General features: G+C 45.9%; 2 protein-coding genes across 6 annotated transcripts; both read left to right on the top strand.

Moving 5' to 3' along the window:
- Positions 1 to 2,774: 2,774 nt before the first annotated feature.
- DRAP1 (DR1 associated protein 1) lies at positions 2,775 to 12,291 on the top strand. Of its 3 annotated transcripts, XM_076067658.1 has the most exons (9): positions 2,784 to 2,922; positions 4,641 to 4,700; positions 5,939 to 6,011; positions 6,156 to 6,249; positions 6,561 to 6,680; positions 7,308 to 7,349; positions 7,559 to 7,664; positions 8,388 to 8,470; positions 10,672 to 12,291. In XM_076067658.1, exons 1-9 carry the CDS (start codon positions 2,881 to 2,883, stop codon positions 10,808 to 10,810), a joined length of 759 nt encoding a protein of 252 aa, XP_075923773.1. In that variant the 5' UTR covers positions 2,784 to 2,880; the 3' UTR covers positions 10,811 to 12,291. The 3 variants fall into 3 exon arrangements, with proteins under 3 accessions (XP_032811907.1, XP_075923773.1, XP_032811908.1); XM_032956016.2 differs by lacking the exon at positions 4,641 to 4,700 and having other exon boundaries at positions 2,775 to 2,922; XM_032956017.2 differs by lacking the exons at positions 2,784 to 2,922; positions 4,641 to 4,700 and adding an exon at positions 3,039 to 3,174.
- A 1,686-nt stretch (positions 12,292 to 13,977) lies between these two features.
- DPH6 (diphthamine biosynthesis 6) lies at positions 13,978 to 25,570 on the top strand. Of its 3 annotated transcripts, none has more exons than XM_032956019.2 (8): positions 13,978 to 14,081; positions 16,877 to 16,968; positions 19,163 to 19,347; positions 20,352 to 20,425; positions 21,354 to 21,472; positions 21,749 to 21,810; positions 23,508 to 23,602; positions 24,212 to 25,570. In XM_032956019.2, exons 1-8 carry the CDS (start codon positions 14,059 to 14,061, stop codon positions 24,303 to 24,305), a joined length of 744 nt encoding a protein of 247 aa, XP_032811910.1. In that variant the 5' UTR covers positions 13,978 to 14,058; the 3' UTR covers positions 24,306 to 25,570. The 3 variants fall into 3 exon arrangements, with proteins under 3 accessions (XP_032811910.1, XP_032811911.1, XP_032811909.1); XM_032956020.2 differs by lacking the exon at positions 13,978 to 14,081 and adding an exon at positions 14,141 to 14,411 and having other exon boundaries at positions 23,491 to 23,602; XM_032956018.2 differs by lacking the exon at positions 13,978 to 14,081 and adding an exon at positions 14,146 to 14,411.
- The last annotated feature ends 1,519 nt before the right edge of the window (positions 25,571 to 27,089 follow it).

The raw sequence follows: 27,089 nt of genomic DNA, 5'->3' as shown, positions 1-27,089 counted from the left end.
AAAACTTAGCGGGAGCAGGAGCTCGGTGACTATTACACACAATGGGTAAATTCTAAGCCGGGGAAAAGTTTGATCCGTTCGTGACATCAGTGACGCGTGGGTGAGAATGAATGATGGCCGGCCTCCCAGCCTCTGGGTCCCCCCCCCCCCACATTACACAGCACCGAAAGCCCAACAACACATCTATCTCACACACACACACGTAGCTGTAACTCATTTGCTACTGTATAACTTGTTTATTCGCGCGTGTTGTTTTTTTTTCTCTCTTATTCCCCCCGCCCTTGCACTCTCCCCTGCGCAAATCGAGTGATGTGAGCAGCGGCCGTGGGTTTTCCCCCCCCCCCCCACGTCGCATCACGGCGTGACGTCGGTGGAGCGATTTGACTGAGCCGAGAGTCTGCGATGCCCTGCCCCGGGGAGGTCCCAGCCATCTCCAAACCTTCCTCATTTTGACGCTAATTCTGGCACCCTCTTTGCGGACACTGAATGCATTTGGGGGTTGGGTGGGAGGGGGACACACACGCACACGATACCGAAATGTTGAAATCAAAAGTTTGGAGTTGTATTTTTGGTGGCTTCTTTTGTGAATGACGTAGACGTTGGCTATTTTTGGCCGTTTGACATTTTCGGTGTTTTTGGTAACACTGTTGTGCCTTCGTGTAAAACATAAAAAAAAAGTACAGAACGTCCTCTAGCAAGAGTCCGCGAGAGTCTTTTTCGTGAACTCGTGTGGTGCAGTACTTGCTGAACCTTGTTAAAGTTCATATCGGGATAAACGACAGGCACTCTGTGTTGCTTGTGGAACTGAAGGGGGATGCTAATGATTTACCTCTGCCTGGGCTTCCGCCTCCCAAGGCCGTAATTATAATATTCAAATATGCTCCAAATGTCCCCCCCCCCCCCCAGTATATTGCTATAAAATAATTTAAAATAATAATTGCTATGCTATGTAAGTAAAAACAACAATTTGCTAAACCTTGGCCACAATGTCTGGACTTGTCTTCATAATAATGCATAATTTGTTTGTATTATTGTGGTTATGGTTGTATTTTATTAATCCCTAATCTCTGCCATTACATACAATGAAACAAGAAAAGGTAAAGAATAAAAACAGAGCAATGGAATACAATACACTATTAGACATTATTGTAATAAATAGTTAATCCCATGTGTTAGTGAATTTTTAAATATTTTAGGCAGGAAATTAGTTTTAAAATTTAGATTTTTCTGGGGGGGGGGGGGTCCCCAGACTTGGTCCCCCCCAAATGTTGACTCCATGGCTACGGCCTTGCCGCCTCCAAACTTGTATTTTAAACAAACCCACAAAGCAAGCAGAATCAGAATATAATGTGAATGTGATAAGCTATAAAGCTCTCAGTCGGGGTGGGTCAACACACGTTGCACAATCCGCATTTGGAATGTTTACCCGCATGTTACGACCCCAAGACGGATGCTTTTCGTTTATCAATTTGTGATAAAGTGCACATTTCCTCACTCCAGATTTACAACTTAACTGTTATGGTTGTGAATTTGTTGTGCTTTGTGTGTGTTTTTTTAAAGATTGGAAATCGCTGTGGAACAACTTGTTGCGAAATAAGACCACGCAATCTCTATTCGTCTCTCGTATAAAGGGGTAAAAGTCCCCTGCCCGCAACTTCACACGTGCACGAAAGATACACAAATGCCTTGGCCAGTGGTGGAAACTCCGCAGCCTTGACGGCGAGCCCAGCGCATCCAATGTACAACAACCACACTCATACAAACAAAACACGACTTCTGGTATTGATGAAGCAAGTGACACATTATTAACGCAGTATATTTTTAGATGTGCCGGGAATCATTCAATTTTAAGGTCCCAATAAGCATTCTCTATCCATTGTTGGATTTAGTAATACTTTTAACAAGACATATTAAGGTTTTGGCCGTAACTCAACAGCTATATATTTAAAAAAATATATATAACTTATGCCTATTTACAAAACTGGGGCCATAACACATAAAAAATGCTATTCCTATCAGACCCCCATTGTACAAATAGGTGCGGTCTCCAACTCTTATTATCCACTGTATTATCTCTCTCCACGTGCCATAAAGACGGGTCACTTTCCCGGAACGTCGCCTGTGATGTTTCGCTGTACGGCCACACACACACGCGCTGCGTATTGGGGACACGAGACGTCGTTGTTGCTGTGTTCACTGCTGGGAACGTAGCTGATGTCGCTGCATTCACTGATGAGAACGTTGTTGTTGATGTTGCTGTGTTCACTGATGAGAACGTTGTTGTGTTTGTGTGTTCACTGCTGGGCAGTTGCTCTCCCTTCTTTTCCCGTTGTGTTGCTCGTGCCCTGGCTGAGTCTTCTACCCCTTCTAAATTCGGGACCAGGTGAACCACTCCTTTCATCATCATCATCCTCCTCCACTCGTCACGACTAATTAATTAAATATAATTAAGGACCCCCCCACCGTCTCAATGAATGGGGGGGTCGCTGCATGGAGCCAGCAGCGAGAAACGTGGAGCTGGAACGCGGCCGCCATGACAGATTCACCAGCGTGGGTGGGGGCGGGGGGGGTGCGTATCTCTACCAATCACGTTCGCCGAGACGGCGCACGCGGGGTGAGGTGTGGGGGGGCGCGTATCGGCCAATCACGTTCGCCGAGACGGCGCACGCGGGTTATGGTGGGGAGGGTGGTGTGAACCGCCGCGCCTGTAACGTCGCGCCCTATTGGCTGTCTATAACTTCCGAGTCTCGTGCCCCCGCCCCCCTCCCGTCTCCCCCCCCCACTGCCCCCCCCCGGCCCCCCCCCGCCCGGTTCAACGTGGCCGCCGCCTCCACTACTACCGCAGCAGCAGCAGCCGCCGCCTCCTCCTCCTCCTTCGCGATGCCGTCCAAGAAGAAAAAGTACAACGCCAGGTTCCCGCCGGTGGGTGCCTTCCACTCCGCCTAGACCCCCGGCGGCCCACCGTGGCTCTACCCAGCTCGGCCGGGCGGTCGTGGATTGCCGGGGCCGCTCGTGGGTCGAGGTGGTGGTGGGTGGGTGGGGGGCAGAAGGCGGCCCAGGTCGCCCACTCTAACCCACGCCGCCGCCGCCGCCACCCCGCGAGCTTAGGCCCAGGCACCTGGCCTCGGATAGTTTCGCCCGCGGAAGGAGGCGCTCGATCCCCGGGCGGGGGAGGTGCGCGTCTCGCCGCGCTCTCTCCGGCCTCCTCCTTTTCCCCATCGTCCGTGCAGGCCCTCCGCGTGTCGCCTGGTGTCTTAACGTCCATTGTCGGCATACATAAGCCATTGTTCGCGCCTGCTATTACCTACTGTTATGTTTGCCAGTGCCTTTGAGCCATTGTCTGGGCACGGCTAGTGAAAGCTTACTTTTCACTGTCATCACAACCAGTTATTTTCTGAAAGCGGAGACCCTCTCTTTGTATCATATTTAGCCATTGATCCATTTAGCGATGTATAATGTGTGCTTATCCACTGCCAGATGAAGGATTCCCAGTCGACTAATGTGTTTGCATTGCTGAATAAATGAATTGTCGTCAGCCATTGTCGTGTAATCATCAGCCCTCGTCTGTGCACGGCTACTTACACTCGGTTTATCCAATGTTTGACGAAGGCTGCTTTGTTATCATGCCAGGGAGAAGTAATGCGCAGTGAACCGCGCCGCCTGAGTTCAATTCCTTGCCACGGCTAACATCAGTTGTGGCTCACAATCCGAACCGACCGTGTGGCATTCCTACTTCACCATCTCCCATTGGCCAGCGAGGTGAAGTATGGTCAGACAACCCCCGTGACCGACAGCGTGGGGAGGCTTTCAAATGTCAATGGGTTGACCACAAAAGGCTGTAAGTCATTCGGAGCAACCGTTTAGGCTTAGCCACTGCTGTTTGGCGACTTAATGAGCATTATTCACTTTGGAAGGGCAAGCATCCTTATTTCATGCACCGTTATCAACTTGCTGGATGAGGCCGTACCTGCAGGCCGGTTAAGACATGAAGATTTTTCACTCAGAATCCTTAGGAATCATTGAGCGCGCGTCTCCGCACTGCTGTATGAAGGCATGCACTGAATATCACCGTCAGCCAATGTCTAGATTTTTAGGCAAGACATCATGGTTAGCGCTTTGCAGTCCACTGGTTTATGAAGGCAACACCACCATCTTCGTTAGTCATTGCCTATCTGCTATTTGATGGAATGTTTCCCATCATCCAGCTTTGAATTGCGGGCCATGCCCTCCCTGTGCTGGATTTCCATGACTGAGATGTCATTTAAGTGTTTTGGACTTTATGGGTTTTACTTCTCCTTTATAGTGCACGGTGTTGTGATAATCTTGAAACACCCTTAGCATCATCAACATCTGGCATTGTGCAGCAACTCATAATGAACATCTACATCATCCTTGTCTGTGGTCTACTAGATAAAAAACGTGATCGCATGATTGTTCACCGATGTATGAAAGGCTGTCCATCTCGAAATCTACGTTATCTGCTTTAAGCCGTTTGCGCTGCTGTCATTAGAATCACCAACTACTGCCAGTGTCTGTCCACTGATAAATGAATGCATCGCCGGGAAAATACCGTCAACTACTGTTTATTGACTAGGTATACACCTCGTTTTCAGTCATTGTTTTTCTACTGTTGTATGAAGGCCTCCTCACACCACCGCGGTCTCAGAGTCCTGCAGTTTTACAATCCATCTGACTGCAATGTATGATATGCGTCACACCAACAAGTGCAAATTGGCCATCTGTGTCACAGTTTTCTAATTTGCCTGTTTTGTTCACTTATGTGCTGCTTATCCGAGTAAAAAAAACGTTTGTAATAAAAGAATAAACATTCACAGCCCTTTTGGCAATCCACTTCTGGATAAAGGCCTCCAAAAGCATCATTGGTAATGAGTTATTTGACCATGCTGCACCACACTGGTCAGTCAGTGGCTGCTGGTGAAGGGAGGGCCCCTGACCGTGTCGGATATCACTGTCCACTCATGTTGGCCGTGGACAGGAATCAAATTCGGGTTACAGGGTTTATAGCACCGTGTGCTAACCACTTTGCCTCTGCACCCCTCCCCACCACCCGAAATGTTAGCCTACTATACAGTATATGTATCTTGGAGATGTTTTTAATGACAACGGTGATGAATTGTCAACTCCTATAGCAGGCGGTGCTTGTCTTGTGTGGTCATTGCAGGCCTGTGTGGTTTATGCCTCCGCAAAATAATGTGTTTAATCTTAATGCCTATGCCCTGTTACTAGGTGAAATTTGAAACAGCCGCTTTTATGTCGTGCAGGTATCCGAATCGCATGAGAGCTTTTGAAATGACATCAGTGAGGTGGTGATCTCCCATAGAAGTCAGCAGGGTGTTTTCAATTTGCCTGGGGCATGGCGTGACGAAGCTGCCGAGTGGGATCATGTTTTGCACGATTTTTAACTGTGGGTAAATACGTCATTGTTGGTAATTACCAGGAAATGTTCGGGGGTGGTTACTGCTACCAGTGCGTACACCCAACAACACTTGTCACAAGATGTGGTCGCTGATAAATGTCAGCGCTGCATTGCACTTTGCATTTCGAATTCACGAGGGTGTAAGTTTAACATATGAACAAGCGATTACCTGTTCATGAAACGAATTTCTTATAAAACTGTAACATGTTTCGTTAGGAATGTGTACTATATTCTAATGTGCCTGTATAGTCACACTGCCATAACTGTTTTTTGTTCTCTGTTTCGTTTAATTTGAATTCCTTCAAACATTTCCATTGTCCAATTGCATTACATTACCAGTTATATTCTTAGTTCTTTCGGTAAAGTCACGTTGAAGGGAAAACAATAAAATAATCAAATATATATAAAACATAAAAATGAATACATGTTTAGGCAAACAGCCATCGATGCTCATGTTTTGGTTGACAAGTGGAAACTGTATGAAGTGTTTGTGCATTTTAGGCGAGAATAAAGAAGATCATGCAAACAGATGAAGAAGTCGGGAAAGTGGCAGCTGCTGTCCCTGTCATAATCTGTATCCTTAAGTCTTATTCTGCCGTGAAGATCGGTTGTTGGCCTTTTTATGTCAGGTTCATGAATGTGATGCAGTCATCTCGGTCGTATGTCTGCGTGTGCATCTTCGGCACGTTCCTGGATTTTCCTTGACAAGTGCTCCCAGCTCGGGCCCTGGAGCTGTTTTTAGAGTCTCTCTTAACCAAAGCCTGCCAAGTAACGCAGTCTCGAAATGCGAAGACCATGACCACATCCCACCTGTGAGCACATGGGGCTCGAAAGCGCCCCGCGTTTTGGAGATATTGTTAGAAATTACAGAATTTTTCTACTTGCGTTTCAGTAAATTGTGCTTATGTACATGATATTTAAAGTACCATCAACTACTGCTATTTTTCACTGTTGTAATATTGTAAAAACTAGAAAGTTGCTGTAAAAAACAATTAAAAGCACAATTAATTTACCAGTCATCTCAACATCATTTTTACATCGTGACACTTGCAGCTGTGACTGCCTCCGTGCGAGGTGGTCCCAGCAGCAGCCAGTGACCTTGCTGTGTTGTGATACGGAGCAGGAAGCAGTGCATCGAGGCCGAGCAGCAGTTTGATTTCCTGAAGGACCTCGTCTCGTCCGTGCCCGACGTTCAGGGGGAGACGGAGGAGACCAATGCCGACGGGGAGAAGGTCGTCAAAAGGTGCCCGCGCCCGGCGTTTCACACTGGTTGCACAATCACGGTTACAATTTTGTGTTGATGTAGTTTCCTTGATTTAATCGGGAGACGAAATTCGCCCTTTGCGACGCACGAAAGGTTGCCTCTGGCAAGGGTGAATTAATTTTATATGCAAAGAATATTTTATACATTTTAAATATAACACATCTATATTAAATTTAACGATAATTGAAACCAATTTGAAAAAGGCTAAGTAAAGAAGTAGAATGGAACTTTAAAGTTATATTTATACAAAAATTCGAATGCAATGTCCGCAAAGGAAAAGTGACTAGATTAGTCAAGTAAAGGCAGTGGAGAAAATGGGACAGTGTAATAACATGTTTTGCAAATTAGCTTAAGGCAGCCGAAAAACATTTAAACAAAGGCGGGCTAATGACAATTTGAGCACGGCTCGCAGAGAAAACGTAAAACCCCACCGCATTTTGTGCATCCCCGTCGTGTGCACGTGTGGATCGCGCCTTTAGTTCTGTAATTCCTGGCACTTATTTAATTTCTGCGTGTGGCTTAACCACAACGCGTGTATTAAAATGAGTGTTTTGATGAACAAAAAAAAAACACATTTCAATATGACCTTTACTCTTTTGTGTGCAGGGGAAGACCTTTGGCAATTCGCGACCGGGAGTTCTGCAGGGAGTGAGTGCCACTGTGGTTTTCTTGAGAAAAAACACTTGAACTGTAAATGCGTCGCCCGCACGGGTTTCCCCAAGCAGCATGCAATCATCGGTAACGTAACCCTATTTATATTTTACGAATTTAAACATCTGCTGGTGTGTGGTGATAACGAAAATGGTTTTGGTGTTCCCTTTGAAACCACTTCCCCGTGGAACCCTTCCTCCCTGCAGCGTCAGGAGAGGTGGCCCAGGACGAAAAAATTCAAACGGAGAGAGGAGTGGAGTTGGAGCAAAATCCAAAGACAAGAAGCAGTCTGAGTCGGACTCAGACCAGGAGGTTAGATTGCTGCTGCTGCTGTTGGCATGTACACTGGGAACATTTTACACAGGCTTCATCTTTTCCCCAACGATTCTAATTGTCACTTGTCATGGCATGAGATAAAAAAAAATTCTCGCAGCTAGCGGTGTACCTCGCTGTGTTAACTGAGATGTTAACTCTTCGCGGTCATTGTGGCTACTTCTCTTTATTATTCTTTAAAATAAGATTATTTTAACCCTGTCCCACCCCTAATTATATTACAATTATGGTTGTTGGCTTCATGAGACGAAGATCTTTCCATACGGAACACTCACAGCAAGCGGTACATCTATTACAACGTTTATGGTGCTGGTTGTTGCGGGCCGTTTGCATGTTGGGCCTATGCTCGGCAATTATAAAAAAAAATTTTCAGAGAAGGACCTGGGAAGATGATGTTACAGAACTTATTCCGAGTCATTTCAATAGTCCTCTTTACACACTCGGTTCGTCTATTACATGCCCTGCAAAGACACTGCATTGTATGTCAATCACATGTGCTTTGCGCTAAGAATCCAGTTGCTCGACTTCAATTCCTAGCCACGGCGAGTGATTTTTAACCCCCGCCTTCAGCAACCCGCACTGACCAGTGTGAAGTATGGTCAAACGACCGACTTGAGACAAGTAGGTGTTCATCATCCAGCAGTGAGTGACAAAGGGCCGAACAGACATGTAATTAGTTTTGTGCACGTGCTGTGTCTACAGGAGGGCTCAGAGGAGACCGTGTCGGAGGATGAGGACGAGGAGGCGTCGCATTCCAGTGCTGACAAAGCAGGAAACATGGCCAAGTAAGACGTGTGTGTGGAATTTTGCCCCCTAAACGGGATGAATCACCCACTCTCTCCCTTTCCCGACAGGTCTTCACACCATTAGCTGTTGAGAAAACTTCGTAATGTAAAAGTTAATGCGGCTGTTGAAGAGGGGCATTCGGCATGAGTTGGAGGCACGCGCTCAACTGCGTTAATTACTGTAGGCCGTGTGTTAGGATTGCTTGCCAATTTTGGTTGTGTACAGTTCGTGGGTAATTATCGTGCATACGGGCTCATCTTTAAAAAGGATGCTAATTAGTCTGTCGAGCCTGGAGACAACAATGTGATATCCTATGTTTCTAAGACCTTCGGGTGGAAGTGCACTGCTAACACTGATGCCTCACAAGAAGAAGGTCCTGAGTTCGATTCCTGACTGGCAACTTTCTGTGCGAGTTGTTTTGTATGTTTTCCCGCTTTTCTGCATGGGTTTTCTCCCGGTTTTTTCCAGTTTCCCCCCCCCATAGCAAAAACAAATACAATTAAATATCGACTTAAAGCTTTCCTGACTGCAGGAATTCATATCCTTTGGGTCTTTCGGTAAAGTCACGTAGATAGGTTCGAAGAAAATAACAAAAAACTAAGATGTTTCGATCGCAAACTACGACGTTTCAATCGCAACACAAGTGTTCCTGATGACGAACACTTGTGTTGCGATCGAAACGTCGTTTTTTTCTTTGAACCTATCTACGTGACTTTACCGAAAGACCCAAAATAACAAATACAATGTAACTTGCTTAGGCCAAATATCTCACTGCTGAAAAATTACCTGCATAGTATTCAATTGAGATTATACACAGCAACATCTCCCCCCCCCCCCCGACTGGAAACTTGGAAGGATCCTCCTGAAAGACTCTTATAAAAAACGTGCCTGCATTCAAAACATACGTCTAGTGGTGGTGTGATGTAAAAGTTGTGCATTGAGACCCACATGAATCATAATGATTAAAATCAACAATGTGTTATGTTGCATTTTAATTTCGTGAAAAACACAGCAGCAGCACATTTGGAGGTCAGTTTTTTTTTTACAAAGCAGTGACGCGCTTTACAAGATAGCAATCATGCATTACACTATTTCATGAACTGCATGAAAATATGCAAAAATGTTGAATACGAAAGTAAATCTTGTAAAATTAATTCATGCAAAATAGAACTAAAGTACTCTTTGGTTCTATTGGGTAAAGTCACGTAGGTAAAAAAATACCTAAGTGACTTTACCCAATACAACCAAAGAGTATGGCTCCTAGCAGTCACGAAAGCTTTAAATCTAGAAAAGAACTAAAGTAATATGCACAAATGCACGTCGGTGTGATACTTTTGACACCTTCACAACGATTCCAGCCGTGTACACGGCAACGAGGCGTGTACGCAGGGACTCATCCTTGTGCTATGCTTCTCAAGCCAAAGTGGAACTATGATTAATAAACCTATTTTAGCCTGACCTAGGTCACCAATATAACAAGCTTTTAGTAAAAATAGTCGATCAGACATTCATTGATAGGTGTCTGAAGCGAGCAATCGCAACCAACTCCTTTTGTACTCATTTGTCAATTCCAGGGCACATTAGGCACTCTGAATGTTGCCGACTTGGTGAATTCATAATCCATTTAATACTTTAAATTTTAAAGTTCTAAGTGGAATGAAACAACTTTTTCAATATGGCAATGTAATGGTGTCATACATAATATAGTTGGTTGGTCACATTCATCATTGTTGTCCAATGGCATCGCACTCAAATGTAATCATTGGTCCCGGTCAACCCCAAGTGTGGCTTAACCAGCTATTACGCAAATAGTGATGCCAGATGGGACAAACTTGCCATCAGCCCTATTGTCATGCATCTGCTCCTATAGGTTGGGGGTTAGGCTTACAGCAAGCACCCTTCACCTGGAAAAAGTTTTCAATTCCTATGAAATCAGAAACATGGGGAAAAAAACATCTTATTAGACTCAATATAGGTGACACTGATGATGATTAATATAAGATGGATGTAGCAAATGCTGATGATAGAATAATACCCAATGGATGTAGGTGGTGGCGACGACGAATAATACCCAGTGGATGGAGGTGTTGGTGGCTGATGAATAATACCCAGTGGATGGAGGTGTTGGTGGCGATGATGAATAATACCCGGTGGATGTTAGTTATGCAGCTGCTCTGTTATATTTTTTGCTGCGCCACAGCCTCGCTGGAGCGAGCGCGCCGGGCTGCCGCTTCTTCCCGCTGCCTGTGCCGAGCGTCGCCATGCCGACCCCGCCGGTGGCGCGCCCACCGCCGGCGGCCGACGGCGACGACGACGACGACGAGGACTACGACTCCTAGGGGCGGCCGAGCGTCGTTCCGTTTTAACCCCATTCAACACGTGTACAATTCATTTTCTTCACCCACCACCCATGTAATTTTTCCCATTTGTTTTTTCTTTCTATACAATGAGATTTTGCGAAAGCAAGAAAACGCAGGATTTTTTTTGTTTCGTTTTTGGTGTTCGTGTAATTACTGGCGTGGATGGGGGGAGAGTTGCGTTTGGCTGCCGTTTGCATTGATTCCATTTGTGCTTTGCACAATTTAAAGTGCTGGTGCAGGTAAGGAAACAATGGCTTGTGATCTTTAGTTTTTGCTTTGCTCCCTTACCTGCCTAAACTTAAAGATGTTAATTTGGCACGAATGGGTCAGCAGGTTGGAATGCAGCGAGTAGGAGATGTTGCATTGATCGTCATGCCACTCCAGGTAGCATTGCATGACGCAGCAGTGCTAGCCAAAATGCTTGTCTAGCGAATTATTATTTACATTTTTGGAACGTGTTCACTTTTGAAAATACATGTTGTCGCACTTGTTTAATCTAAACTCTTGGGGCTGGCCCAGACATTGGAACCAATGCAAAGCCACCGAACGTCAAACTAGTCATGTGTACATAGAGTTTTGTGACTTGGGTTTTATTCCTGCGGATGTTTTAACTTTTTAGATTTGTAAGCCTTGTAAAGAGTTAATTTGGTTTTACTTGTGCTTCTCATGCTGTGTATGATGGACAGTGCCCTCACATATACACATAGTACAACGTGGCCGTGATTCCCCCAAGATGTGTTGATCCGATTTCTCCAGACATTGTGGTTGAGAAATATTGAGAAATACACTGTTGTTTGTATGACCTGAGAATTTGTATAGTTGTCCTGCATCGTATTTGCGGCGGTGCACAGCCACTCTGTAAGAGTGAAGCTACTTTTGAGTCGTTGATAAGGACATTTGAACAGATGTTTAATGGGTGTCGATCCATAAAACCGGTTGTGATAACTAAAATGGTTTGATTCCGTTTTTGGTTAACAAAATATATTGTCCAAACCACTTCAGTTAATAAATTAAACTTTTTTCTAAAACTATTAAACTCCTTCAGCCTGATATAATTATTCAGCTTTAGATGTGTCACATCACTTTGTTCCGCAGCTTTCACTTTATGCCTCATTTCCACAGAATGCCAATGTCCCACTTTCACAGTCTTGATGTACGGTTGCAGTTATACACCACGTAAATACATTGCATTGTGAAGTTTCGCAAAGCCTTCCACCTTTCTGCACCACATGTGTGCCTAACTTTGCACTGACCACAAACGTGACCATGTGTGTGGTATTGGAATGCGGTATGCCGAGGAAAATCTCCACCCTTGTGGCAATGTTTTCCATTGGTGGTCTGTACTTGGAGGAGGGTGGCATAGTGTGTGGGACTGCTAGCTCCGTGCTTTTGATTTGACAACATGGGTGGGAAAGTCTTCGTGGTGGGACCCCCCCCCCTCCCCCCAACTAAAGCAACAACAGCAAGGTGGTCGGCACCGAGCCGGCATCGCCAAGACCTTTCTAGTCCAGGTTTCGGTCACCCCATTCATTCAAATTCTGTTGAATTCACGGTCTCAGCTTGGTCCTAAGTGGCTGCACACAGTTAAATTCGTTTGTTCACTCGCATTGTTTTATTCCACCATTTTGACGATTAAACATTTTGGTTTGCTTTCCATGTGACAAAAATATTTGCAAGGGCATTACATTGTCTATTTTGCGAGTGGAAAGAAGAAATTAAAGCGATTTAAAGCATCGAGGCATATTTTTGTGTCTTCTACACAGGTAATGTGAGCTCCAAAATATCAACGTCTTCATCTGATGACGCATCACGATTAAGGTCAGAAACCCTTAAATTTGGGCCCAGTTTGGTGATCCTACGGTCTCGGTTCCATTTCGGATCAAATCGATGTTGGACTCATAGGAATGGCCATGAAGTTTAAAGTCTCGTATTAAAGGGGTCGGGAGTCACGGCAATCTGGTCGGAGGTCAAAGTTCGCAGCGTTGGGAATCAAATTCGGGTGATGGGGGTCCCCGTGACAATTTGGGTCATTTTGTTGACGTTACAAGGGGGCCTAGGATTGCCCCCTGTCTGGGTTTCACCTAGATAGGCTGGGAAATGGAATGTTTTTGGGTGCGAGACAAATTGCTTTGTAACGCTATCCGGTGGTATTATGCTGAACTTTGACAGTATAGTGCACATTGTTGATAGACCAAGGTTGACTAAAACACGACTGCTTAGATTACACATTTAAGCAGACAATCGGAAGCTTCGAGGGCAGGTTAAATGAGTGGTCACAAGTTTTAGTTCAATTGGATCAAAGCTTATGCCACTGGGGTTTGCCCAAAGTTGGTCGTTAGATTGGTCACAGTAGCAACCAGGGCGTTAGATCAGCGAGTGCTTGAAATATCAAGGTCGGGGTCACGCTCACCTGAGCCTCCACATGACCCTGGCAGAAAGAACCCACGACTGAATGAAGTCCTCCACAGTGCAGACAAATCCATTGTTATCGGTACTTCTATGCCTCTAGGTTATTGCCCCCCCCTCTCGCCTTTATCAATCCGCACTGACCAACGTGAAGTGTGAAGTATGGTCACAAAACTCACCACGACCTGCACAGCGTAGGTGTTAGCCCAATATTCAGCAGATTGACAAATGGGCTGCACTGTATCTGAAAACAAGCCGACAATACGCCATATCTATCCCTCCACAATATTTTTTCTGTTCACACATCTCATCAATTCGCGTCTGCCGGCGAGAGACAACGAATCTGCCGAAATCGGTCCCCAGTAATTTCAAAGCTGAAATGACGCACTCCCCACAAGGCCGCAACGGCTGATGGAGCGGGGGTGGGGGACGTGTTAAAAAAAGATACCAAAAAAAAGTTTGTATTTGTTTTGTGTGTACATAGCGAGGAGGAGCGTTTGCCATGCGTTCTCTTGACTTTCCCCGTTCGGTCCCCGTGGCGACAGCCGATGGTAAACTCGCTCACCACGCGGTGGGTGGTTGGTTGTGGTTTGGTTGTGGTGGCGGCGAACCTTAAAGCGCCACATTCGATTTCCCGCAGAGCACGTGGCAGGATCGCGCGCACGCGCCCCCCACACCGCCCAAATCGCTCATTGGCCCCGCGCCTTGCCACGCCCTCTCGGGCGCTGCCGACCAATGGGGGAGTTTGGCGAGCGCTCGCCGCTTATGCGAAGTGGGAATTGTGAATCGACGGCGCCGTGGTGTTGGTGGTGGAGGAAGCGATGAGGGTGGTGGCACTAATCAGGCGAGCGGGGAGACAAAGGCGGACAGGCCCCCCGAGGGGTGGGGGGGGGGGTGTGCAGGGAGACAAAGGCGGACAGCCCCCCCCGGGGGGGGGGGGGTGCAGGGAGACAAAGGCGGTGGTTTGACGGGAACGCAGCAGCAGAGCGGACCCGGCGAAGACGGGCACTCGAAATGTGGAGGCGCATGGATTGCGGTTGTGGGGAAGACGAAAGGCGCCCGCGTGTGGCGCTGCTGATGGGCACTTTTTGATGTTGGCGTTGAGCAACACGGCATGCCACTCGTCCCCCCTGGGCAGTTGTTTGGGTGCCGAGTGTCACACGCCGCAAGCTGCGTACGATGGTTGTGATTGCGTTGTGGGTGTTTTTGGTCGAGTGTAATACGAGAGTGTTTTTTGTTGTTTAACCATGGGGATGACTTCTGAGGGAGCGAGCTAGCGAGCGAGTGGTGATTGTGGTTTTCTGTGTGTGAGAGCAATGTTGGGCGAGCGTGCCGAAAACTGTTCTGGGATTTATCGGCAGTGTGCGCGTTCGTGTGCGATAACTTTATGGGCATAACGCGAGCGCTTTATTAAGTGTGTGTGTTTGTCAAGTATTGGTGGTGCGAGTACATTTTTGTGTGCGCGTGTGTGAGTTTTTAGTTGTGTGCATCGTGTGTCTGGTGTTGTGAGTGTTGAGTTTGTTTGCGTGCCGCTCTGACCTCCATAGGTGCTCGCTAACAGCACTTTCCCCAACAGTATGTTAAGGTTTAACACGTAGGCTTTCGGGATCAATATCCATAATGGGTTTTTTTTTGGGTTAGATCTCGTAAATATATTTATATAGGTCGACTCGGCCTTAAATAAGTATCTGGTGCGATTTAACCCAAAAAAAAACCTATGTTATGGAGTCTGTTAGGGCTGTATGGGGGAATATTTGTGTTGAGTGTGTGTGTTGAGTGTGTGTGTTGAGTGTGTGTGTGTTGAGTGTGTGTGTGTTGAGTGTGTGTGTGTTGAGTGTGTGTGTGTTGAGTGTGTGTGTGTTGAGTGTGTGTGTGTTGAGTGTGTGTGTGTTGAGTGTGTGTGTGTTGAGTGTGTGTGTGTTGAGTGTGTGTGTGTTGAGTGTGTGTGTGTTGAGTGTGTGTGTGTTGAGTGTGTGTGTGTTGAGTGTGTGTGTGTTGAGTGTGTGTGTGTTGAGTGTGTGTGTGTTGAGTGTGTGTGTGTTGAGTGTGTGTGTGTTGAGTGTGTGTGTGTTGAGTGTGTGTGTGTTGAGTGTGTGTGTGTTGAGTGTGTGTGTGTTGAGTGTGTGTGTGTTGAGTGTGTGTGTGTTGAGTGTGTGTGTGTGTTGAGTGTGTGTGTGTTGAGTGTGTGTGTGTTGAGTGTGTGTGTGTTGAGTGTGTGTGTGTGTTGAGTGTGTGTTGAGTGTGTGTGTGTGTTGAGTGTGTGTGTGTGTTGAGTGTGTGTTGAGTGTGTGTGTGTGTTGAGTGTGTGTGTGTGTGTTGAGTGTGTGTGTGTGTGTTGAGCGTGTGTGTGTGTTGAGCGTGTGTGTGTGTTGAGCGTGTGTGTGTGTTGAGCGTGTGTGTGTGTTGAGCGTGTGTGTGTGTTGAGCGTGTGTGTGTGTTGAGCGTGTGTGTGTTGAGCGTGTGTGTGTTGAGCGTGTGTGTGTTGAGCGTGTGTGTGTTGAGCGTGTGTGTGTGTTGAGCGTGTGTGTGTGTTGAGTGTGTGTGTTGAGTGTGTGTGTTGAGTGTGTGTTGAGTGTGTGTTGAGTGTGTTGAGTGTGTGTGTGTTGAGTGTGTGTGTGTTGAGTGTGTGTGTGTTGAATGTGTGTGTGTTGAATGTGTGTGTATTGAGTGTGTGTGTTATTAATGTTGACCAGGGCTGCACCGTGCTGATGAAGTGCGTGATTAGGCAAACCTAAAGTTCAAAGCTTGCGTGGTCATGGCATTTCGTTTCTCACTATCAGTACCAGACGTGGGCTTCCCCGTGGTGGACTCAGCCTGATAGGAACCTCCGGGACATTCGGTGATGATAAATCTCTGATAACAAACAAAAAAACACACTGACCTATCTATGTGTGCGGCTTTTTTTTGTTTTGGAACTCGCTTCACTTGCTCGTGTTGAGTATTCCGCGGACGGCGAAACGTCCTACAATTGACCGGTGGAAATAAGGCAATAGAAACACGGGAAACGAAAGTGTATTGGACAAAATGGTGCAATTGGGGAAAAGCTGGAGAAACTTGATGTTTGGTAACTTGGACGCAAAAAAGGAAGAGTTTAGGGGAAAAGTATAATATGTAGGGGTGTGCGAGAGTCGCCCTTGCACTTTGTCACCCTTTGTCACACTTAACTGCAGAATCCACTGTTCAGCTTTGTAAATGAGGAGAAAACCAACCAAACCCATCGTGACACTAAACAATTGACTTGACTGCCACGCATTGAGACAACTAAGACAACAACAACAACAACAGCGAGAGAAGCCATGAAACCGATCCAGTTTTCCATCCGTTTCACTGCTGCCTCTCGGTCGGTCGCATTGACTGAAATCGATTGTGATGGTCACCCAAAACAAGAGAACCACAAAGCAATTACTGTATTCAGGAACACGTAGGCCGACTGATTTCTTGTACAGGTTTCTGGGCGATACCCCTTGCCGCAAACGCCACTGCGACTTTCTTCTTGTTGAACCGTGCAGGTGTCGATCAACGTCGGAGCATCACAGACGTCACGAATGACTCCGCCGTGAGTGGAAGAAGTGAGACGGGAGCAGCGCTTTGAACTCGCAGATGACGATGGCTGTGTCTGCCGTGTGTGTGTGTTCGTAGCGGCGGCAAGGACAGCTGCTACAACTTGATGCAATGCGTGGCTGCCGGCCACCAGGTTGTGGCGCTCGCAAACCTGCAGCCCGTCGGGAAAGGTGAGCTCCCCCCCCCTCTCCCCTGTGTGTAGCTTGTCACAGGTGTGTGTGTGTGCTGGTGTGTGTTTTGTGTGTCGTTATGGGGAGCGGTAGTGTAGCGGTTAGTGCGCTACACTACGAACCTGGCGACCCGGGGTTCGATACGATTATCTGAACCGGTCCTGGGCCTCCCCTAGGTCGACTCAGCCTCAAATGAGTACCTGGTGCGATGTGTAAACATCGCCGCTAGGGAGACAAAGGCGGCCGGGCGTGGTGTTAGCCACCCACCCCCTCGTGTGCCATGCCGGCCTTTATAAGTGCTCGCTAACGGCACTTGCCCCTACAGTCTGTTAATGCTATACGGGGGACCTTTGTTGTGTGTCGTGGGGAGTGATAGTGTAGCGGTTAGCACGCTGCGCTGCAAACCCGGCAACCCGGGGTTCGATTCCCGCTCACGGCCAACACCAGTGACGATTATCTGAACCGGTCCTGGGCCTCCCCTAGGTCGACTCACCCTCAAATTAGTACCTGGTGCGGTGTGTAAACATCGCCACTGGGGAGACAAAGGCGGTCGGACGTGGTGCTGTACCGTTCCGGCCATCATAGGTGCTCGCTAACGAGGATATTTTTTTCGCTTCACGCGTTTTTTGCTTAACGCAGTACTTTTCTGGAACACATCTACTGCCGCGTTCGACGTTTGACCCAACATCCCAATGCAGAACCCTCCTGAAAGATTTGTTTCGTTTCGCTAAGCCTTTCCAGGATAGTTACACTTTAGATTAATAAAATAAATAAATAAACTTATATTTTTTCTGTTTCTTTTGTCATTTTAAATTGAAATGTCAGTGGGAAATTCCACGTGAAGTGTTTCACACACCTGGCCACTGGTCCAGGGAGATTGGGTTGTTGTGGTGAAGGGGAGGGGGGGTGGGCGTGACTATATTTTGGAACTGTTAAGATTTCCAGGTAAAGTGGAACCACAGTCAAGTGCTTGCCTGCTGCTCAGATAGTGACCTGCAACCAAGATAAGGGATGACATTATCGGCCTTACAATGTTATTGGTTACAGCAATGCGCCGCTTCATCGACTAAAATCCATTCTTTTTGATCGCATGCGGCTCCTGTTTGAATGGAGGAGACTGACCGACTGAAGCTTACACTCGCAATACATGCATTCAAGGAATGCGCAATAATTAATGATTTACAATCTATGGTACGTATATGTTAATCGTAAGTAAATTATATGCTAATATATTTAGGCTAATGCGGCCAATAAAACTACTAATGAGATGCAAAAATTAGACAAAAAATAATTGATAATTTTATTAATGAAAGCTTAAGACATTTTTTTAATTTTGCCTTCTGACTTTCTGATCTGATTTTACTGTTTAGTTCATTTTTTCCTTATTGTGTATTTTTATCATTTTACGAGTGTTTTTACAACATTTGTCTTGGTAAGTGATTAATTTGAACTTGTGTGAAGTGGCCTTGAACGTTGTGGTAAGAAAGGTGCTCTGTAAATAAAGATTATGATTGTTGAATGATGACAACGAATTGGGACAATTGACCACATTGAGTGGGGGACTCGAGCTGGTGTTGTTATTTTATTGGTGCTGGGCCCCACTTTCTAATACGTAATACTTATTTTCTTAGAGTTACTTGCTTACCTTTTCACTATTTTGCACTCTTGTGGTTTGTATTGTTTGTTGATTTGACTCACTGACCCGCCTCGACTGGACATTTATCAAAAAGAGCTTCATTACTCATCAGAATCCTCCAGCATAAATAAAGATTCTGATTATTCACTCTGGCCTGTGCTGTTGTGTAGCTGGCTCTTTATCTTCTTCTATATTTCGCTGCCCTGACTCATTTCCCAACCATGTAATTTTCTCCCAGAATGTAACTTTTTCTTTCCTGCCATTTTTGTAAATCGTCTTCAGATGCAATGCATTCACGACGTAGACACTTTATGTATTTAGTTAAATAGTTTCTGCGGTGATTTTTTTGGAATGCAACTTTGTTAGTAATTGGGTGGCATCTCTTGTGCAGTATTGTCACGTGTTGCACTGTCTCACGAAGGCCGTTATTCCGGCCAATACAATTAGGCAGGCCAAAACAATTTAAAGAAAAAGTAATTCGGGTGATATCCTGATTGGTGAGGGCGAGTGTAACTTGCCAATGGACCGCATATGATGGTGTGTCCTTCGTTGCGCCAGACGAGCTGGACAGCTACATGTACCAGACAGTGGGACACCAGGCCGTGGGCCTGTACGCCGAAGCGATGGCGCTGCCGCTGTACCGGCGCTCCATCCAGGGCGAGACGCTGGAGATGGGCCGAGACTACACGGAGCACGCCGGCGACGAGGTGGAAGACCTCTACCACCTGCTCAAGGAGGTCAAGGTCAGGGGATCGTGTATCTCGCACGTACACGCATATACCGTACGGTGCAATGTGGATTCATAGCGTGTCTAAATGCGACAATTTCAAGACGCTGTACAGAAATAATGCCCGTCTTTAATTTGTAGAGAGAGGCAGTCATAGGCTGAGGAGAAGAGGAAGGTCTTGAGTCAGGACTTGAACAGAGGTATGGAGTCGACATCACTGAAAGGGAGTTTGAGACAGGGTGCAGCAGAAGAGAATGAGTGACCTCCCACTGGGCAAAGATTGGCTGGGAGCTTCAACAAAAAGCTTTGGTTGCAGGAGTGGAGTGTGGGTGGAGGGGGTGTGAGATGAGAGGAGAGAGATAGGAGATTGTGTGGAGCGTGGTGAGAGGGGAAAAGGTAGGAGAGCATGGGCAGGAGAGTATAGTGAGATTATAGGGAGAGGTCGGCAGGGGTGTGTCCATGAAGAATTTTGAATACGGTGATTGTGATCATTTAAATTTAAGCCCTTGAATATATTTTTAAATTAATTTGATTTAAAATTAAAATGTTATTTAAAAAAGAAGTTGAGTAACTATTCGGAGCTGAAGCAACTCGGCCGCAAACCACAGCCTACTCATTTGCACATCCTTCATATGAACCAATTGGCAAAAAATATAATATTTGTCATGAATAGTCTTAATTCAAATTTGCGTAGATAGTCCTATCAGAGATGTAAATGTGGATTGTGGGCAGGCATGGTGGATGGAGTTTCAAAAGCTCTGTTGGTGAACTTGTATACATGCCACTGATAAGGTAAGGATAGAGTAGCAGGAACGTAGTTGACAGAGATCTTGTCCCGCCCGTTCACATTTTTAAAGACCTTGCGATGATGTCACATTGAAAGTGGACGGTCGCCCCCATGTGGACAGGTTGTGCTCCTGCACGCTCTTGCGGCCATCCTCCGGCCCGGTCATTTGTGCCAAGTGATCGTTTATGCTTGGTAATTGATGGTTGCGGTGTCGATTTTGTGGTGTGCGACAGGAGAAGGAGGCGGTGGAGGGTGTGTCTGTTGGAGCCATCCTCTCCGATTACCAGCGTCTGCGCGTCGAGAACGTGTACGTCAGCCTGATGAAGGCCGCCGGAAGCCGGCGACACTCCCAGAATATTAAACTTTGATCTTTTAAACAACTTCCTTACCATTTTTATCCCAATTGTGCTATTATAGGCATCACGTCATGAGCAGAAGTACACTTTCGTATCTCTTGCACAGCAATGCATTTCTTCATGTTCGAGAATGGCTCACTCAAGCTGTTTCTGATCAATCTTAAGTGACCCCTGGTCCATACAGTAAGGAGCAGTACTTCCCATCCTCCCGCATACAGAGTGTAATGTACATTACGTGAAAGTCTCACCAGGATATTTCATTCTCAAGAGCTGTAATTTAGCCCAGTTAAGTGTAGAACCAAATGTAATGCGATGGGTTTATTTGTGCAGTAATTGGTGACCGTGCTGAGTAATTCAACTCGCTGTGTTTTTAAAAATCTGAGCTTGGTAATGAAAAGTAACATACCAATGCATCTGAAGAGATAGTATTCATCAGCGCCTACCTGTTATGACACATGGATCAGAAACATGAGCACCTACAAACAGGATGGAATAAAAGCTCAAGTGCGCAAAGAAGCATAGAGAGCTATGTATGCTTGGGATTACGCTGAGGAAACCATGGATTAGAGTACATATACAGGTTACAGATATAACTTTGACTGTTAAGAAAATGAAGTAGGTTTGGGCAGGACACGTCACCAGATGGGATGATGGCCGATGGTCAAGAATAGTGACGGAGTGGCAGTTAAGGAATGGAACGTGTTCGAGATCACTTCCACCAAGGGGATGGAACGATGACATCGACCCATGTGGAGGTGCTTTCCAGATTATTGCATTGCAGCGACAGTGGACGATGGCAGCGACTTGGGGAAGCCGTCATCCAGCAGTGGATCGACGATGGTTAACGACGATATCGTGGGCCTGTGTGTGTGTGTGCAGCTGCGAGCGGCTCGGCCTGACGCCGCTGGCGCTGCTGTGGCATAGGGAGCAGGAGGAGCTTCTGCAGGAGATGGTGACCGCTGGCGTGGAGGCCATCCTCATCAAAGTGGCCGCACTGGGTCAGGCCGCTGCTCTTAAATTGTACACACTGCTAACACCACGTCTTATTTCAACAGCTGAGCATTAATAAGAATAATGTCAAGTGTAATTTTTGTGTTAAAAAAAGCCTCGTGTACATCTGTAGTTATTTGATCAATCCATTGGTGCACGAAGGCTTCTCCACAACCATGTAAGTCATGGAGGTAATTGGTCATACTTCACCATGCTGGTCAGTGCGGGTAGAACTCTGGATGTAAACACAGTTCTGACTGGGAGTGTTTTGATTTGTGATGAAGGTCTGGACCCACGCAAGCATCTCGGGAAGAGCTTGCTTGAGATGTCGCCACTTCTAGTATCGGTAAGAACCTGGGGCAAAACACTGCGCAGCGCTGCGGATTTACAAAGCGTCTAAAAGCAATCCGTCTATCGCATGGAGAGAGCTGATCAGTTATAGGTCTCTAGGTTTATTTGAGCCAAGCATCTTTGTGAGTGTATGGGACTTTATACATGTCTATACAAAACAATTTGGATTGAATATTGCGTCTATATGCGACCGTATCTCAAGACACAGGACAGACACAGTGGGTTTATTGAGCGAGGCAGTCATAGGCAGAGGATTAAAGGAAGGCCTTGAGCCTGGACTTAAACAGGGACATCGTGTCGACAGCTCAGGTAGTTGGGGGAAGAAAGCTCCAGACTATGGAGGCAGAAGTGGTTAATGAGTGACCTCTCACTGAGCAAAGGTTGACTGGTAAGTCCACAACAATCATAATCACCATTAAAGGGTCAGAATGTAGGTGAAAGAGGATGCAACCAAGAAAAAAATAAATACAGTCCTGCAGATAGGCACCTTAGCTGTGTCCCAGACTGTTGTTAAAGGTTTGTTAATTTACAAAACCTGAGGTGGTTGAGTTGCTCGGTTCGAATCACTTGAGCTGGCACGGCTGAGATCCTCTGTTTGAATCTGGGATTCAACCACCCGTGTATAAACCGAGTAGTCACATATAGTGAGTTGATACTGTCAGCCTAGTCACTAATAACTGCACAAACAAAACAAATACCGTACGTTTGCTTAATTTGAGAATCTTCAAGTTTTTGCGATTGTGTAGCGCCCCCTAGTGTGTAGGTGAAATATCACTTCATAATTCCTCATCAATATCACCTTTTGTGGGCCGTTCTCGGGCACCTGTTGATGCGCTGCTGTGCAAGATTTCTGAATGGACAATTCATCTCGTGTCATGACGGTGATTGGCATACATTTGGGAGAGATAAACATTTTATAAGGTCTGACATTCCGACCCTAGTTGCGATGCCAACTATAAAAGTAACATCGTTTTATCAACTTTACGAAAGTGCACTCAATAAAGTCACTTTAAAGTATTTTCTTCTCGTTAATGGAGCTTCATACTCGCATTCTGAAACCCATTGCTGTATTACGTATATGCGAAGTAACAATGGCGGAGTCAGGATTTTCAGGTAGGGGGGGCTACCCCTCCAGCAATGGAAAATGATTGAGTTGTTAGTAAGTAAGGACTTGTCCCTTGCTTTTTATTCGACGCGTGTGCGGCGATGGCACAGCCATCGATCGAGGGTCGAATTCGAACCGTGTGTGATCGGCATCGCGCTCGCTGAAGGTGTTTGCCTTCAGGGAAGTCGTATACTGTATACGCAACTGTGTACAATTCTGAGTCACTTATAACTGCTTTGCCGTTACTTATTGCCAATTATGGACTCGGACTATTGTCCTATCATCTCATAGAGTCCCTCGCACAATAATATGCTACACGGTGGCAGTGGGGGTGGCAAAATGCCGATTTATTACTAATAAACCCCAATGATCCGATCTAAATGAGGGATTTTGATCGGATCATTGGGGGGGCACGTGCCACCCCACCCCCCCCCCCCCCCCCACTGGCTCCGCCAGTGTGAAATAAGATATATTTGTTGGGTTGCGTCTACCTTCAATGCAAAGACAATTGTTCTGTACATTGTGCAAACTTGGTGACTGATCTTGCTCCACGCTGACCATTCACATCAGCGCTGCCCTGTCCACAGCTCTCGCAAAAGTTCGGGGTCCACGTGTGCGGGGAAGGCGGCGAGTATGAGACGTTCACCCTCGACTGCCCCATCTTTCACAAGCGAATCGTCATGTGAGTTATGTCCCCAGCAGTGCCTCCAGTTGACCTTTGTATGCGACTCCGTTTAAAGAAAAAATATATATTTACAGTGCTTTGATAGTCCACTGCTGTGTGAAGGCCTCCCCACTCCATGTTGGATCTTTGGTATTGTTTGACTATACTTCACCATGCTAGTCAGTACAGGTTCAAGGTAGGGGCCCAGGACCGGTTCAGATATCGTTTGGCAATGATGTTGACCATGACTGGGACTCTAACTCAGGTCGCTGGGTTTGTAGCGTAACGCATGGACCAAGAACCACTGCTCCTCCCTTGCATTATTCTTAATGATGACGTCCAGTTTGCATTGTGCCTTTCACTGTCATTCTGAAGTGCTTAACATTAACATTGATAAAGATGCTTTTTTAAGTGACTTCTGAAGTACTTCGGTGGACCCATCTTCTGGGGTGCAATGCTTGCTGCGAAAGTTCCGTATTGCAAAATGTATTTGTCGTATGATGACAACAATCATAAAGGCATTCTAAAGAGAAGTGGAGACAGCCATGGCGAGTGCATGGAGCGCAGTTAACATTGCCCGTGCAATGTCTTCATCCGGTGAAGAAGTGCGGTTTGTTTTCCCCGTAGAGACGAGAGCGAAATGGTCATCACATCCGAGGACGACATCGCTCCTGTCGGATACCTGCGTTTCCTTCGCATGCATCTGGAAGACAAGTCCTGACCACCACTCGTAACAAGAGTTTACTCGCAAAGCGGTATCGTGGGAGGAACACGTGCTCAACTGCTGAGGAGGAACTTGTGGAAGTGTGGTTTTGCAGCTTGGGAGAAATTACTTCTCCTTTTACTTTGCACGTAACAATTCATCGATTTAAATAGACTCTTACGCAGCAATATAGTGCATAACATTGTTTGTGTGAGAATTGATCACAGTACAATGTATGCAAAGCATATGCAAATGTTACATTTAGGATAATGGAGCGAATGAGACTACAAATGAGACAGAAAGAGAATTATGCAAATGGGATGGTGACAATTTCTAAAGGTTATTAAACTGAATTGTGACCCAGATTTGTGGTATTCAATCGCAGGTGAAAGGTCCAAACTGTTTCGTCTGTATTTTGCACATAAGCATTAGTTATGGGTGCAATACTGCTTGTAATCATTGGCCGTGATGCAAAGTCATGGCTATGCCTCTGTGGTGAGCAGTTATCTGGTGCAGTCTTGCACAAATCCCAAATTTATTGTGGTTAGCAAAACCAAAATCTTGGGTTATCTTTAAAATGTTTGGTAGCTATGAAGCAAATTTCCTCCCAAGTGTGCTACTTGTGGTGTAGAAGATGACTACTGATGTGCACTGTTTCATAAACCTGTGATGAATGTTGCTTAATTTCTAGACATATTTTGCTGAACTGTTGTTTAACAGGCCGATCAGTGACCAAACCCTTTTCCGTTGAGCTGTGGAGGATATTGTTAATTCACAGCTCTCCGTCAATCCACTGCCTGGCCATACTGGTTCAGTTATGGTCAGTGCACGTTGGTGAGAGGGTGGATCCCAGGACCGGTTTAGATATCATTTGCCACTGACATTCGTCATTAGCCGGGAAGCAAATTCGGGTCGCCAGTTTCATAGCGCAGTGTGCTAACCACTGTGCCACCGCTCCCCCCCCCCCCCTGGAGGATTATGGGCAATAAACAATTATAACTTATCGAAATTAAATATTGGTTTAGTTCTAAGCCTGTGGGCCTTTTTGTTAACAATTTGCATGTGTTTAAGCAGAAAACTGGGCTAGTTTTGCCTTTTCCAATTCTCATCAGCAGAGTCATACCTGTTTGCATTGAGGTTACCTTGTGAAGGTTCAACAAATGTAGCCAATGAATTGTTATTTTTAATACTTGAAAATAATGTAGGCATTCCATTCTGTGCAAGCTGTTTATCAGATAGTTGCATATTAAACATACATTTTAAAATAAAATATTTTAATGACACTGGTGTGATGTTGATTACGGGCTTGTGATGACAGCTTGTGGCTGTAGGATTTTAACTACGGAGCCTCGTGGGCAGCAGATGGCAGTGCATTTAAAATCAATGTCCCCTATAGATTCGTCTCTACACAAAATAGTACAGTTATTTTAACAAAACTCATCGGCCAAACAGTGTTCTCGAAGCACATAATCATTTAATCAGTGTTGATTCAATACGTTACAAAAAAACTCGGTTTCGACATTTGATCCTTATGGCGTTACCCCGGGGTACCAAATAATAAAAAATGTCCGAGGCAACTAAATATTTGATTTCTGGGACGCTTTTTTTTCCAAGGGTGTACTTAACTCCGCGAACTGGGGTACCAATCAATCCGAAATCAGTGCCACACTCCGTGATGTCGAAACACCAAACAGCATTAAAAAAATCCGTTATCGAAAAATTCTACTTTGAATAGTGCATCGTGTACAGCTCGTCGAGATGAGTCGATTGCCACATCGCCGACCATCAACAGACTAAAAATGACTGCATCACGGACATTGTGCGAGAGCCGGGGCTACTATGGTCACCCCGGGGTAACGCCATCAGGTTCATTTGGTGTGGCATCAGCAGTCGGGCTCGCTCGACCGCCAGATCTTCATCATTGGCCCCCTTCTGAAAACAATTGATAGGACCCTCCAAATAAACCGCACGAGACTGAGACTTTCCTGGGTAAACGAGTGCAGTAGTAATATTAGCAATAAGATGTTATTGCTCCTTTGCCAGTACCAAAATATGATAATAGGTTTTCCCCGTTTTCTGGCAACAAAACAGGTATGCAGATGTTAAAACACCAAACTGAAGCCTTTTACAAGGAATCATGTCTGCATTAACCACAATACTTGTGGTCAGAATGCAGACAAAATAAACACTAATATATGCATTGTCTTTGAAACTGATTGGTCCACATAAGGGCGGAGCCAGGGGGGTGACAGGGTAGACAATTGCCACCCCCGAAAAAAAATAAAAAATCGAAAATCTGAAACATTCTGCGTTATAAGTGTACGACACTCGGTCTGGCGGACTCCGTGCAACTGCATTGTCAGAGTGTGTCCGCCAACCGATGGCGTCTAGTTCAACAGCCCGACTCACTAATCATTCTTGAAATAAAAATTTGTTGAATGTCACCTCGGGCTGAAAATCCTGGGTCCACACCAGAGACAGCTTTCTTTTGAGCCGAGTCTCAAAACGGTGTTAGTCCAGAAAAAATAAAATCTATTACATCACCAATGCTGGCGAACAATTGCCGGATATTACAGGCAATCAAAAAATAATAATTCGTGACACTGCGTTGGCAGTGGTGTACACATCACAGACAACTCGCAACATTAACGAACCCGCAGAGGTTTAAAAAAATAACATTTACTATCATGAGCCAAGAATATCTGTGTCCCGTGCGTGACGTCACTCCACGTCGGCCAGCCACCCTCATTAATAATCATGAGCGGGTGACGTCACTCCACAGTAAGCACCCACCCTCAATAA

This window comes from Petromyzon marinus, chromosome 17 (assembly GCF_048934315.1).
Source record: "Petromyzon marinus isolate PM22_M1 ecotype Great Lakes invasive population chromosome 17, UKy_Petmar_22M1.pri1.0, whole genome shotgun sequence".
Lineage (NCBI taxonomy): Eukaryota > Metazoa > Chordata > Hyperoartia > Petromyzontiformes > Petromyzontidae > Petromyzon > Petromyzon marinus.
The sequence above is the reverse complement of the archived record's forward strand: the minus strand, read 5'-3'. Positions and strand labels throughout refer to the sequence as shown.